The following is a 15,652-nucleotide window of genomic DNA, read 5'->3' on the forward strand; positions in this document are numbered from 1 at the left end:
CTGGTGACACTGTCTGTAATTGATTTAGAATTCAAGGCACACTTAACTAGTATGGCAACCACAGCATTATGCACGATACACCATCCTATCTGGTTTGTGCTTAGTGGGACTATCATTTGTTTTTCAACAGGACAATGACCCAAAACACACCTCCAGGCTGTGTAAGGGCTATTTGATCAAGAAGGAGAGTGATGGAGTGCTGCATTATATGACCTGGCCTCCACAATCACCCGAACTCAACCCAATTGAGATGGTTTGGGATGAGTTGGACCACAGAGTGAAGGAAAAGCAGCCAACAAGTGCTCAGCATATGTGGGAACTCTTTCAAGACTGTTGGAAAAGAATTCCAGGTGACTACCTCATGAAGCTGGTTGAGAGAATGCAAAGCTGTCATCAAGGCAAAGGGTGGCTACTTTGAAGAATCTAAAGTATAAAATATATTTTGATTTGTTTACCACTTTTCGGGTTACATGATTCCATATGTGTTATTTCATAGTTTTGATGACTTCATTCACTATTATTCTACAATGTAGAAAATAGTAAAAATAAAGAAAAATTAGTGGTGTGTCCAAACTTTTGACTGGTACTGCATATCTTAAAAGGCAACATCAAGCTACAGAGCCTATATACTATGGGTGGAAAATGAATCATGCCACATTTGGCAAAGACCGGATTTGACCCTGTATATGGTCTGACTTATATTTTTTGTGAAGCATTTGTGTCGTGCTTATGAAGACATTATGAATGCTATGTAAGCCTTTACACATGTTTATTTGTTTAAAGTGCGACCCGTTCAGAGTCATTATTATGTGAAGACATTCAAGTTGGCCTTGGAAATGGTACATTGTCGCTACCCCAGTTTATAATGCTGCCATATTCATGATGAGAGGTATAGGTGTTTGGTGACGTTGCCCTAGACGCTGATCCTGGGTCAGGTTTGCATTTCCCCCACTAATGGTTAAGGTTACCTGAAACTGATCCTAGATTAGTTTCACCTAACCTAGGGGACTAGAGGTGAATGGGTCGACTACTGCTTTGTTTACCTAACAAACTGACATCCATGGGTAGTTTGATCCTGGGGACATACACCACATGGTGTTGTGGTAAAACAGGTTTTCTTAGTGGTAAAATATGCAGTGTGAAGTATATAAGAAACACAATGAACCATGTAGCCGCCATGTAGGCTGAACAGAACACTGAAGCTCTCATCACTTTTTATCATCATGTTAATGAAGAAGCACCTTTAATTGGAATCATGTTAATGAAGAAGCACCTTTAATTGGAATCATGTTAATGAAGAAGCACCTTTAATTGGAATCATGTTAATGAAGAAGCACCTTTAATTGGAATCATGTTAATGAAGAAGCACCTTTAATTGGAATCATGTTAATGAAGAAGCACCTTTAATTGGAATCATGTTAATGAAGAAGCACCTTTAATTGGAATCATGTTAATGAAGAAGCACCTTTAATTGGAATCATGTTAATGAAGAAGCACCTTTAATTGGAATCATGTTTCCCTGTTGACTGAATGTCCAGTTTGCTCTTTATTCCCTCCTTGATGGGATTGTGTTGGCAGCATAATATCTTTTCTTTACCATTCAAATACTCAGATCAGCCCATAGAACTGTACTCATACAATTATCATCTATTTCTATGCCTATATTATTCCAGACTGTGAATGGAGCAGGTGAAAGGACAATATAATGTGTTGAAACAAACCAAATCTTATATAACTAAATTATTATTAATATACAGTAGTATGGGACTTGTGATTTCTGATAGGTGGAAAAAGCTATTATTTTAATGTAATTTTATATTCCTGTAACAATAGCTATTTCTGCCAGGTGGAAAAAGCTATTATTTTAATTTAATAAATACACGGTCCTTTCCATATCTTCAAGTGGGTCAGATATCACGCACCGCGCGTCTATAATGAAATTCCAGATGTTTTAAAGCCAGCATTCAAGCCCCCTAATACAAGAAGACAATGTGACAATGCGACAATGCAACAAAAAAAAAGAGTGAGGGGGTTCCCATCCCGCGTTCAAGAGGTTCCCATCCCGCGTTCTCAGGTTCGGAGCGGTTGATTTTAGCATAGCAATTGTGAGCGCAGAGTGAGGTGACAAAGGCGAGTGTTTCTCGTCTCAATGGCTCTGAATTGGTTTGAAATTTCCTTTGTTTTGAAAGAACGGCTCCCCCGCTGTCCCCCCCTCCCCGCGGGGTCCTTGCCTGGCCAGAAAGGGCACGTTGGTCGCTGGATGCAGAAAGACCTCTCACCCGCCCCTCCTCCCTTCCCAGCTCCCCACCATGCGGCTAACGTTTACATAATGCCACGCAATAAACTGAAATATGCAAACTGACAATAGCTATTGTCATTAGGACTGTATTGTTGGATGATATAGGACCTGTAGAAAAAAATATATATGTGAAGCTGTTGTGTTCTGTCTCATTGCATTTTTTTTACGGGGTGAATGATATTCTAGAATCGAAATAACACTGCGCCTTGAATTTGGGGACCTTAATCAGTAGTTTAGCTACTTTACATTTGAGTAATTTAGCAGACGCTCTTATCCAGAGCAATTCTAGTTAAATGAAGGGTTCAGCACGAAGCAGCGACCTTTCGGGTGCCTGCCCAACACTCTTCACCGCGAGGCTACCTGCCACCTCTATGAATGTTTAGGCTATTACCATCTTAACTCAATTTCCATCATTCAAACAATAAACGCTGTTAATAGACGTTTACTAGACCTGGTATAGCCTATAGCCTACAGCACGTATTATAGTAGGGTATCCTAGCACTAAGCTTTAATATCTGGGCCAGTAGATCTAATGATGTATTGGGTTTTCCCCTAGTTTAAGACGCGGTGTGGTAACTCTCTCTGTCGCTGCGCTCTTCACTGGTGTAAACATCCTCAGAAATGAGTGGTGTTTGAACGCAACAATTAATTACCTGCTAGCTGTTGGTTTCAAGTCCCAAGCAAATAGGCAGAGGGACACTGATGTCACGGAGGCAAATGCCTGTCACGATGAGCGTGCCAATTCAGTGCGAGGATGTTTCGAAAATCATTCTACAGCTACAGTTATTGTTAGTGATCATTAAATACATGTGTCATGAGTCATGCTAGGCTTCAATGCCAAGAGCTGGCCGACATTTGCAGAGAGAGAAGGAGAGAGGGGAGGGAGAGAGAGAGGGGTCTTGTCAGAGAAAAACAAAACAAAAAGCTCATGTCTGGGCATGCCCTGCAACACACGTTTTTATAAATTGATTTAAAAAGCTTATCATTTGACATATGATAGTAATATAATGTCTGCGTTTTGGCCTCATAGCATTGACCACTTATAAGTAAACCATTTACATGTTTTATATACAATTACGCGCTATGTTTTTTTAAATGATCCGTCTCATTTTGACGCATAGACCTATGTGTAAATTGGGTAGTTTGCATATTTTAGAAATAACAAAGCGACGCATGCAATCAGCCGACAAAAGCTTTTTTGATTGAAAATGCGCTATTTGACACACAAAGAAAAGCCACATGGGGATATAATAACCGCATGACCTCATTTATTTACATGCGCTTGTAATAAACATGCGGGCGCTCAGGAAGAGACCACTATTTATTACACAGTAGGCATAAACAACAAAGCTCCTCATGAGGAAGTCGGAATATAAACGCATTTCTTTTCTTATCAAAAAAATACTGCGTTTTGTTGTAGGGAGACAACAAAGAAGGGAGTACAGGCTATTTCTTTCAGGGACTGGGGAAGCGCTTCTGTGACCTCCCATCCACCGCGCCTGTCCAATCGGTTCCGGCTATGCAAATTCACCAAGCAGCGCCGCACCGACCCTGCCCTGGTGGGTGACGTCATTCGCACATATCCCCCAGTAGTGCTGTCTGGCTCTGCAGCAAGTCAGACAGAAACAGAAAAGAGCTGAGTGTGTGAGTCCAGTTGGGAGGGGCTCTGTGAAGGAATATTACCACCGCCGGCGTTCCATCAAAGCCAACCTACAACTCTGGAATAGGCATTTCTGTGCCCTTCTCAAGGCACATTTCGGGAGTCGGGCTCATCAACAAGAAAATAGGTCCCTTTCTGCTAGGGCGGATTGCTTGCACTGATTTTGTAACTGAGAGGAGAAAGAAAAAAGCGCACTGATTTGCACCATTGGCTTGAAACCGGTCGGGTGCCCCATTTTCCCATCATCCCTCCTTTTCCTATCCAGCTTCCGTGTTTTCCCTCTTTGTCTGCGCTCACTGCTCCAGACTGCAAAAACGCAAAGATGCCTAGCTCACTGTTCGCCGAGATGGAGAGGAATGGGAGCAACCAGGAGAACGCCCTGGACGACCAGAGAGCCCTGCAGTTAGCCCTGGACCAGCTCTCCTTGCTCGGCTTGGACAACGACGAGAACGGGCTATATGACAACGAGTCTAGCCGGAAAAAGAGTGTCAATATGACCGAATGTGTCCCTGTGCCTAGTTCGGAGCATGTAGCTGAAATCGTCGGCAGACAAGGTGAGGAGGTTACTGTATTTGCTTTTCGCTGTTTCTTTGTTAGGATACAATCTTGCAGCTATAGCCAGCAGCTGGCCAGAGTCCATGTTACACTGACTGACTGTAGGTTAGTATAGTCTGGGCGTTAGTTTGCTGTTACACATACGTGCAGAATATGGGTTTCCACCTCCCTTCCACTGCAATATGTCAGTTGTTATCCTCGGCAAAACAAAGGCAAGCGAAGGAATAGTTTGTCTGCTACGGTAGTGATCATATAGACAGGCAGCGCTCTGACGGGGAGTGTTATATTTCCACAAGGGATTCACTCCCTTTGTCATGTTATAACACTCTTGTCCCAGATAGGCTTCTGCCTCAGCCCACGACGCCAGGGATTTTCAATCCTCGGCTGCTTTCCTCAACTGTTCCCCATTTTTAATTATAAAATAGTTACACCTGGAGGCGGCTGGAACAGAACTTTATGCAATTATGCCCGGAAATTGAATCAACCAAGTAGAATTATCTATGTTCGCATAATCCCAAGATACATTTTATTTAATTAAAATGTATCTTGACAGTTAGTGGATATTTCCTTTGCATTTCTCCTATCATATGTTGCTGTGCTAAGGGAAAATCATGGATTCTGCACGCATCCCCCCACCCATTTACTTGTGCTATTTTTGACCTCATCTGGCATACGGACATGATAGTGTAGAGCATGTGGTTTGAATTTATCCCAGATAAGAATAGGGTGAATTGTTTTTCTAGCCTTTGAAATAGCTGAGAATAAAAACACAAACTCACACATCCCTGCTGTTTCAAGCAGCACATCGACCACATTTCCACCCCAGTCACATTATGCTTTTTGTCCCTCAACATTTTGACATGCACTTACTGTCCCCTTTTCCTGTGTAACCACAGGATGCAAAATCAAAGCCCTACGAGCCAAGACCAACACCTACATCAAGACGCCCGTGCGTGGCGAGGAGCCGGTGTTCGTGGTGACTGGGAGGAGGGAGGACGTCGCTATGGCAAGGAGAGAGATCATCTCTGCGGCTGAGCACTTCTCCATGATCCGGGCCTCCCGGAACAAGAACACAAGCATCAACGGGACAACTGGAGGTGGTACCCCGGCCCCTGGACCCCCCAACCTACCAGGCCAGACCACCATCCAAGTCCGTGTTCCTTACAGGGTTGTTGGGCTGGTCGTGGGTCCCAAGGGGGCCACCATCAAGCGCATCCAGCAGACAACCCACACCTACATCGTGACTCCCAGCCGGGACAAGGAGCCCGTGTTCGAGGTGACGGGCATGCCTGAGAACGTGGACCGTGCTCGGGAGGAGATCGAGGCCCACATCACCATGCGGACTGGTGGCCTCATTGAGCTCCAGGACGAGAACGACTTCCATGCCAATGGCACGGACGTCGGGTTTGACATTCATGGCCACCCCACCCTATGGTCCAAGCCCAGTAACACGCAGAGCGCTGCCAACACGTCGGGACGCAAACCTTTCTCCAACTACCGCAACGACTCATCATCCTCCCTGGGCAGCGCGTCCACAGACTCCTACTTCGGCACCAACAGCGGCTCGCGCATGGCGGACTACAGCCCCCCCTCCCCTGCGCTCAGCTACACCGCCAGCAACGGCAACAACAACAACAACAACCTGAACATCAACACCAACGGGAATGGCTTTGTCTATGGTGGCGACGTCATCTCGCCCGACTGCACTGACATGACCTTCAGCGACACCTCGCCTGGGTTCAACCCCACGCCGGCCCCGCCCGGCCTCCTCTGGTCCCAGTACGAGCGGGGGATGACTCCCTCCTCCTCATCCTCCAGCTCCCCTACCTCCACCTCCTCTGCCATCTACCCATCAGCCAATGCTTCCACGAACGCCAACGGGATGGCGACGAGCCAGAGGAGGATGAACGGCGGCTGTACCCCCCAGCCCCGTCTGTCCCCACCCCTCCAAAACAACCACGCCGGAGGACCCACCGATCACCCCCTGGCCCGGAGAGTCCGCAGCGACCCAGGAGGAGGCCCCCGGTGCTTCCACGGGTACCCCAGCTCCAACGGCATGGCCTCTCTGCCCGGGCCCCACCTCCCCGGGGTGCCCTGCGACTCCTCAGCCTCCTCTTCATCCTCTTCCTCCTCCACCAGCCGAAAGGGCAGCCGCGACTGCTCCTTGTGCTTTGAGAGCGAGGTAATTGCAGCTCTGGTGCCCTGTGGCCACAACCTGTTCTGTATGGAGTGTGCCAACCGCATCTGCCAGAGGAGTGAGCCCAAATGCCCCGTGTGCCACACAGGGGTCACTCAGGCCATACGTATATTTTCATAAGACGTTGTCTCTATGACTCTCTGACTATGATGTTATTACCAAGATTAACATTGATTACCAAGATGACCAAGTCTTTCTTGACTGACAATATTACCAAGATGACTGGGTCTTGACTACGATAGCAACAACCACAACTAAAACAAGACTCTTGTTCTGCTTGAAAGGATCCTATTGTATGGGGATATATGTTTGTGTATATACATATGTATGTATAGGAAAGCTGCAGTAGCCAAAAAAGGGATAGACAACCTTCATCAGGGCTCCGTCGGAATAGTTTATAACTTACTGTAGCTTGAGGGAGAAAGATATTTTCAACATCTACAAATGCATGTTTAAAATACTCCAGCATTGTAATCAGTAGTCGTAGTAATGAATTGTACACAACATTTATGAAGTTAGGAGAAAGGCAGAAAGGTCTTGGACTGAGGTAAGAGTCATTTGGTCAGACTGTTAGCAGAGAAAAGCCTTCCTGTTTCACTGATTGAATGTCGGAGGGAGACAAGTTTGTCAGGACATCGGCTTCTTAAGTTCTTGTAAGGTGAAGATACTGCAGTTTAAGGTCGGCCAACCATGTGAGGGAGTACAACAACATATCCTGCTTATATATGTATAGAATGGGGGAATATTCCATGTCGATGAAAAAGTTGTAATATTCATTACGTTAATACAGATTGAAGTATGTTATTCTTTTTTGACTTGAAAGATTATATTTCCTATTGCAAAGATGTTTACAGATATTTTTTATTTAAGTTCAGTGAACTGTTTTTGTAGCTGGGTTCAGATGTTTTATTTTTTAGTATGACCTTATGGCAATGATCACTGTATTATTTGAATATCACACAGACTGTGGGAGGAAATACAACAACCACAAGGATGTGTATTTACATTTGACAGTATTCTGTTGGGATGGAGTTTTTATAGGTTCAGCAAAAAATGTCTTTTAAATCGCTTCACCCAGCATATTTTCTATTCAGTAATATAAAACATATTTTATTCTATATTATTACAAAATGTTGAAATGTATAAAACATAGTCAAACAAAAAAGAAGAAAAAAAACCTTTATGCTTTCTAAAAATGTGTCTGAATTAGATTCCAGTGGGACTTCCAGACTTCTGTTGCACCACTATAGTTTTAATATTTCTATTTTATTACATTTGTTTACCACTTGTTTATGTATATGGAGGTGCTGTTACTTGAGTGTAAATGTACTTTATTGAGCAAAGTTTAAGAACAAAGTATATTTTATTTTATGATAAAGGGCCTTTAACCTCGCGTCAAATACTAATGTTATATTTGCAGAGACAAGATTTGAAAATGTATCGAGAGTTTTATTTTTCTGACAGTTCTACATGATAAAGTAAAACTTAAGTAACGGTGCTACTTTGTTTAGAAAAATTATTTCTATATAAGTCCAATAAAAAAGGGTACATTCATGAGTTGTCTGCTTCATGTCTTGTTTATATCATGGATGACTTGTCATTTAGATCCATGTTAACTGTTCTGATGGTTCAGTTTGTTGGACATGGGGCTGGCAACACCAGCTGTGTTCAGGAAGGGGAAATGTTTAGAGCATTGCAGACAGAAAAGTAACAAATAGAGCTGATGAACTTTATTATCTCACCGTGGGTTAAAATTCATTTGATCATTTGCTTAAAAAGGAGGCAGGACATAACACACAGTACAAACATAATGAAATAGTGATCCATAATAACAGTGAACCTGATTGCAAACGCTCTACCTTACAGATATCTATCTGAATGTTCTGTAACACTACAGTACATCCTCCTGAACAGGCCCCAGTGATCAATCAATGTCTGCTCTACCTTACAGATATCTATCTGAATGTTCTGTAACACTACAGTACATCCTCCTGAACAGGCCCCAGTGATCAATCAATGTCTGCTCTACCTTACAGATATCTATCTGAACGTTCTGTAACACTACAGTACATCCTCCTGAACAGGCCCCAGTGATCAATCAATGTCTGCTCTACCTTACAGATATCTATCTGAACGTTCTGTAACACTACAGTACATCCTCCTGAACAGGCCCCAGTGATCAATCAATGTCTGCTCTACCTTACAGATATCTATCTGAACGTTCTGTAACACTACAGTACATCCTCCTGAACAGGCCCCAGTGATCAATCAATGTCTGCTCTACCTTACAGATATCTATCTGAATGTTCTGTAACACTACAGTACATCCTCCTGAACAGGCCCCAGTGATCAATCAATGTCTGCTCTACCTTACAGATATCTATCTGAACGTTCTGTAACACTACAGTACATCCTCCTGAACAGGCCCCAGTGATCAATCAATGTCTGCATGGGTCTCACACTGAACACACACACAGATACCTTAGGTCACTTTGCGTAAAGGCATTTGCTATGCTAATGACCATATTGTTTAGCTGAAACAGACCGTGAAAGATACACTGAGAAAGGGAAGGGTCCTCCACACTGTTTCAGTTGAATGGTTTTCTGCACATTTGACCCCTCTCTCTTCCCTAATGAAGTCAGCCAGAGTGTTGGAGGGACCAACATTATTAGCTTTGGCCTAATTATTTCTCTTGAAGGCAGAGTGAAAGAGAGCGATAAGAGGCATAAAGAGAGCAGGCAGGGAGAGGAGGAAGACAGGAGAGAGGGCTGAGTGCGCTGCTCTGTCGCTAATTAGAAATCTTACTGTACTGTATGTGACCTATTCTGGTACAAATTAAGTTGCTAATAGATCACCATCTATGGCCCCTTCTAGGTCTCCTTTGTCAAACACGTCAGTCTTGAAGCTCATTTTAGTTTGTGAAGTATTTTCTTTGATTATAGAAAACATGTTTGTACCCATCATTGAGTATAAGGGTTTATAACATAGTATGTTTTGTATAGGTAAACCTGTATAACATCAGAGTATGTTCATATAGGTAGACCAGTATAACATAAGAGTATGTTCATATAGGTAGACCAGTATAACATAAGAGTATGTTCGTATAGGTAGACCAGTATAACATCAGAGTATGTTCGTATAGGTAGACCAGTATAACATAGGAGTATGTTCATATAGGTAGACCAGTATAACATAAGAGTATGTTCAAATAGGTAGACCAGTATAACATAAGAGTATGTTCGTATAGGTAGACCAGTATAACATCAGAGTATGTTCGTATAGGTAGACCAGTATAACATAAGAGTATGTTCATATAGGTAGACCAGTATAACATAAGAGTATGTTCATATAGGTAGACCAGTATAACAAAAGAGTATGTTCGTATAGGTAGACCAGTATAACAAAAGAGTATGTTCGTATAGGTAGACCAGTATAACGTAAGAGTATGTTCATATAGGTAGACCAGTATAATGTAAGAGTATGTTTCATATAGGTAAACCAGTATAGCATAAGAGTAGGTTTTGTGTAGGTAAACCAGTATAACATAAGAGTATGTTTTGTACAGGCAGACCTGTGCTGTTGTTGACAATTCATTCAACAAGGCAAAGTGACTGGTGTGAGACTGCATGACATGAAAAAACTAGTATGAGACTGTTGAAAGGGCAAGAGAAGAAGTGAGACAGTGACACAGTACTTCTGTAGCAGTTTGCCCTCCCTCTTCATCGTCTTCCTGGTCCCGTGTCATGTGTTCAGCTCCGGAGTGAAGTTTCCCCCTAGACGCAGATCATGGATCGCTTCTCCTCCTCCAATCCTAACCTTTACCAGTAATGGGAGAAATGCATAACTGACCCAATATTAGCGTTCAGGGGCAACTTCAACGAACTTCACCCTACAACCATGTGCTCATGTTGGAAAGACTGACGTTGGAACACATGCTCGGCTGCTAGATACTACCACATTTAAGTGGAGCTAGGGAGAGAAACAGGGCTCTAATGATAAGTTTCAAATGGAAACATCCAAGCCCGGCCCGGCAGAAATTGGCCACGTAAACCATTCTATTAGGTAACAATTCCAAGCTCTGTGGAGAAAAGAGCTGACAAGTGTTTTATTCTCGAATGCAGAACACATGGGCAGGCACAGAGCAGTGCACAGACACAGTCACTCTGGACGTTGACACGGTGGGGTTCTAACTGAACCCTTTATAGTACACTACTTTGGACTCGGGAACATATGGGCGGGCACAGAGCAGTGCACAGACACAGTCACTCTGGACGTTAACACGGTGGGGTTCTAACTGAACCCTTTATAGTGCACTACTTTGGACTCGGGAACATAAGGCTCTGGTCAAAACTAGTACAGATATAGTCAATAGGGTTCCCGAAAAGACAGACAGACAGACAGGAGAGATTTGGATAAAGGAAAGTAAACATATGAACGCTAATAAAGACAGTGGACATTCATGTTTTGCTTTCTTTCTTCACAAATGTATGTTGTAGATTGAGAAATGATTCTCTTGATCTGAAACAATTTAGTAAAAATGTGAGCATGCCGTCACTTACTGCTGTAGCTTCTGTGGTGACTCGGCAGGGGAAGCAGGTCATTCATTACACTATCTATTTTTAAAATGTAGCTTAGAGGCCCTCTGACTGACATGTCTGTGTTCCTGCCTCTGTTAGCAGGAGAAAGGCAGCGGAACTTGTCTAGTAGCCCTGACCTAAATGTAACTGGGTATTTAATGGACCTCCCTCTACACCACGACACCGCACGCACGCACGCACGCACGCACGCACGCACGCACGCACGCACGCACGCACACACACACACACACACACACACACACACACACACACACACACACACACACACACACACACACACACACACACACACACGTTTTTTTAAACTATCATTGCGGGGACCCAAACAATTCATTCACATTCAAAATCTTATTTTCCATAACCCCTAACCTTAACCCTAAACCCTAACCTAACCCAAACCCTAATTCTAACCCTAAAACGAACCCCCCAAGTCTAAAATAGCTTTTTCCCTTGTGGGGACTGGCAAAATGTCCCCATTACCTGAATTTTCCTAATTTGACTTCTGGTCTTCACAAGGATAGTAAAACCAGAAACACACAGACAATCTACATTTCTTACAGACAGACAAGAAGAAGACAAAAAAGAGGCCAGTTCGATTACCTGTCACTATCGCGACTAACTTCCACTGACCTTATCTCAACACACACACACACTCTCTCTCTCTCTCTCTCTCTCTCTCTCTCTCTCTCTCTCTCTCTCTCTCTCTCTCTCCCTTCCTCCCTCCTTTCCTGGCCCCTCTCTCTCTCTCTCTCTCTCTCTCTCTCTCTCTCTCTCTCTCCCTCCCTCCTTTCCTGGCCCCTCTCTCTCTCTCTCTCTCTCTCTCTCTCTCTCTCTCCCTTCCTCCCTCCTTTCCTGGCCCCTCTCTCTCTCTCTCTCTCTCTCTCTCTCTCTCTCTCTCTCTCTCTCTCTCTCTCTCTCTCTCTCTCTCTCTCTCTCTCTCTCTCTCTCTCTCTCTCTCTCCCTCCCTCCCTCCTTTCCTGGCCCCTCTCTCCCTTCCTCCCTCCTTTCCTGGCCCCTCTCTCTCTCTCTCTCTCTCTCTCTCTCTCTCTCTCTCTCTCTCTCTCTCTCCCTTCCTCCCTCCTTTCCTGGCCCCTCTCTCTCTCTCTCTCCCTCTCTCTCTCTCTCTCTCTCTCTCTCTCTCCCTTCCTCCCTCCTTTCCTGGCCCCTCTCTCTCTCTCTCTCTCTCTCTCTCTCTCTCTCACTCTCTCTCTCTCTCTCTCTCTCTCTCCCTTCCTCCCTCCTTTCCTGGCCCCTCTCTCTCTCTCTCTCTCTCTCTCTCTCTCTCTCTCTCTCCCTCCCTCCCTCCTTTCCTGGCCCCTCTCTCCCTCCCTCCCTCCTTTCCTGGCCCCTCTCTCCCTCTCCACTCCTTCTATCCCTCCCCCTGACTGAACAAGTCCACAAGAACAGGCTGTATGGGTTTTTCCCTGGTAGAGAAAAGGAGTGAAAGACAGAAAGGGGGAAAGAGGGAGAGGCATGGCTAATACTTCCAACCATAGGTAATACTGTGTTCTCATTTCATTACAATGTTTCCAACAACTATAGACTACAGACCAGGAGCTGAATTCACCCCCTGAATGGACAAAGCTGCTGTGAACAGTGCTCCAGGGTGAAGTTTCTAGGGTCAGCTTCCCCTCCCCCAATCCCAACCTTAACCATTATTGGGGATAATGCAAACCGACCCAAGATCAGCATCTTGAGGCTAAGGCAACCTCAAACTACACCATAGTATACACTTTAAGGTGGACCAATGACACCATTCTGCCATGTCAACGAGTTCCCTGGCTGGAAGTCTTCTAGAGTTCACAGGTCCATTAAGATAATGTGTGATGGATGTTTCAGAGACAGCTGATAGTTAGTCAATCAGACAAAACACTGTCTGATTATAGTCTGACATGAATAATCGTACTGTGTCCCTTGACATACGCACGTACACAAAACACCTATCATACCAAAACATGTGTTATAATGACATAATAATAGGTTGAAGACTGTGCCTTGGGGTTTCTTCACTTGTATGAATCAAAGCAGTGAAATCACTATGTAGAGCATTGCCACTGAACAAGCCACAACTTATGTTTCCCTGTAAAACGCTGAGCCACATAGTGGGAGAACAGTTTAGTCATGAAAGAATGAACAGAGACCATCCGTGGGCATACATCATGTGCATTAAGTGCAAAACATTTTTTGAGGGGAGTGATACGCATATGAACTGTTGAAAATTCTGTCCAGTAAGTGTAGGGATGGATGTATAAGAAAGATCAATTAATAGTTTGAACATTTGTAAATAAATAAATAAACACTAATATATCTTGATTAGAAAAGTTTTCAACCCCCTGAGTCAGTACATGTTATAATCACCCTTGGCAGCTATTACAGCTGTGAACCTTTCTGGGTAAGTTTCTAAGAGCTTTGCACACCTGAATTGTACAATATTTATAACATATAAATCTTCCAGCTCTGTCCGGTAGGTTGTTGATCATTGCTAGACAGCCATTTTCATGTCTTGCCATAGATTTTCATGCCGATTTAAGTAAAACTATAACTAGGCCACTCAGGAGCATTCAATGTCGTCTTGGTAAGCAACTCCACTGTATATTTAGCCTTGTGTTTTAGGTTATTGTCCTGCTGAAAGGTAAACGTGTCTCCTAGTGTCTGTTGGAATGCAAATTAACCAGGATTTCCTCTAGGATTTTGCTTAGTGCTTAGCTCTATTCTGTTTCCTTTCACCCTAAATCTTGGTGATGACAAGCATACCCATAACATGATGCAGCCACCACCATGCTGTAAAATATGAAGAGTGATACTCAGTGATGTGTTGTATTCGATTTGCCCCAAACATAACGCTTTGTATTCAGGACATAAAGTCAATTTCTTTGCCACATTTTTTTCAGTTTTACTTTAGTGCCTTATTGCAAACAGGATGCTTGTTTAGGAATATATACAGTGCCTTGCGAAAGTATTCGCCCCCCTTGAACTTTGCGACCTTTTGCCACATTTCAGGCTTCAAACATAGAGATATAAAACTGTATTTTTTTGTGAAGAATCAACAACAAGTGGGACACAATCATGAAGTGGAAGGACATTTATTGGATATTTCAAACTTTTTTAACAAATCAAAAACTGAAAAATTGGGCGTGCAAAATTATTCAGCCCCCTTAAGTTAATACTTTTGTAGAGCCACCTTTTGCTGCGATTACAGCTGTAAGTCGCTTGGGGTATGTCTCTATCAGTTTTGCACATCGAGAGACTGAAATGTTTTCCCATTCCTCCTTGCAAAACAGCTCGAGCTCAGTGAGGTTGGATGGACAGCATTTGTGAACAGCAGTTTTCAGTTCTTTCCACAGATTCTCGATTGGATTCAGGTCTGGACTTTGACTTGGCCATTCTAACACCTGGATATGTTTATTTTTGAACCATTCCATTGTAGATTTTGCTTTATGTTTTGGATCATTGTCTTGATGGAAGACAAATCTCCGTCCCAGTCTCAGGTCTTTTGCAGACTCCATCAGGTTTTCTTCCAGAATGGTCCTGTATTTGGCTCCATCCATCTTCCCATCAATTTTAACCATCTTCCCTGTCCCTGCTGAAGAAAAGCAGGCCCAAACCATGATGCTGCCACCACCATGTTTGACAGTGGGGATGAGCTGTGTTGCTTTTACGCCAAACATAACGTTTTGCATTGTTGCCAAAAAGTTCAATTTTGGTTTCATCTGACCAGAGCACCTTCTTCCACATGTTTGGTGTGTCTCCCAGGTGGCTTGTGGCAAACTTTAAACAACACTTTTTATGGATATCTTTAAGAAATGGCTTTCTTCTTGCCACTCTTCCATAAAGGCCAAATTTGTGCAATATACGACTGATTGTTGTCCTATGGACAGAGTCTCCCACCTCAGCTGTAGATCTCTGCAGTTCATCCAGAGTGATCATGGGCCTCTTGGCTGCATCTCTGATCAGTCTTCTCCTTGAGCTGAGAGTTTAGAGGGATGGCCAGGTCTTGGTAGATTTGCAGTGGTCTGATACTCCTTCCATTTCAATATTATCGCTTGCACAGTGCTCCTTGGGATGTTTAAAGCTTGGGAAATCTTTTTGTATCCAAATCCGGCTTTAAACTTCTTCACAACAGTATCTCGGACCTGCCTGGTGTGTTCCTTGTTCTTCATGATGCTCTCTGCGCTTTTAACGGACCTCTGAGACTATCACAGTGCAGGTGCATTTATACGGAGACTTGATTACACACAGGTGGATTGTATTTATCATCATTAGTCATTTAGGTCAACATTGGATCATTCAGAGATCCTCACTGAACTTCTGGAGAGAGTTTGCTGCACTGAAAGTAAAGGGG

At 43.6% G+C, this 15,652-nt stretch overlaps 1 protein-coding gene across 1 annotated transcript; it reads left to right on the top strand.

The window, feature by feature from the left end:
* Positions 1–3,758: 3,758 nt before the first annotated feature.
* On the top strand, positions 3,759–8,268 carry mex3b (mex-3 RNA binding family member B). The gene is made up of 2 exons (XM_020475661.2): positions 3,759–4,513; positions 5,411–8,268. Exons 1-2 carry the CDS (start codon positions 4,282–4,284, stop codon positions 6,829–6,831), a joined length of 1,653 nt encoding a protein of 550 aa, XP_020331250.2. The 5' UTR covers positions 3,759–4,281; the 3' UTR covers positions 6,832–8,268.
* Positions 8,269–15,652: the final 7,384 nt, after the last annotated feature.

This window comes from Oncorhynchus kisutch, unplaced genomic scaffold, assembly GCF_002021735.2.
Source record: "Oncorhynchus kisutch isolate 150728-3 unplaced genomic scaffold, Okis_V2 Okis03b-Okis08b_hom, whole genome shotgun sequence".
Taxonomy (NCBI): Eukaryota; Metazoa; Chordata; class Actinopteri; order Salmoniformes; family Salmonidae; genus Oncorhynchus; species Oncorhynchus kisutch.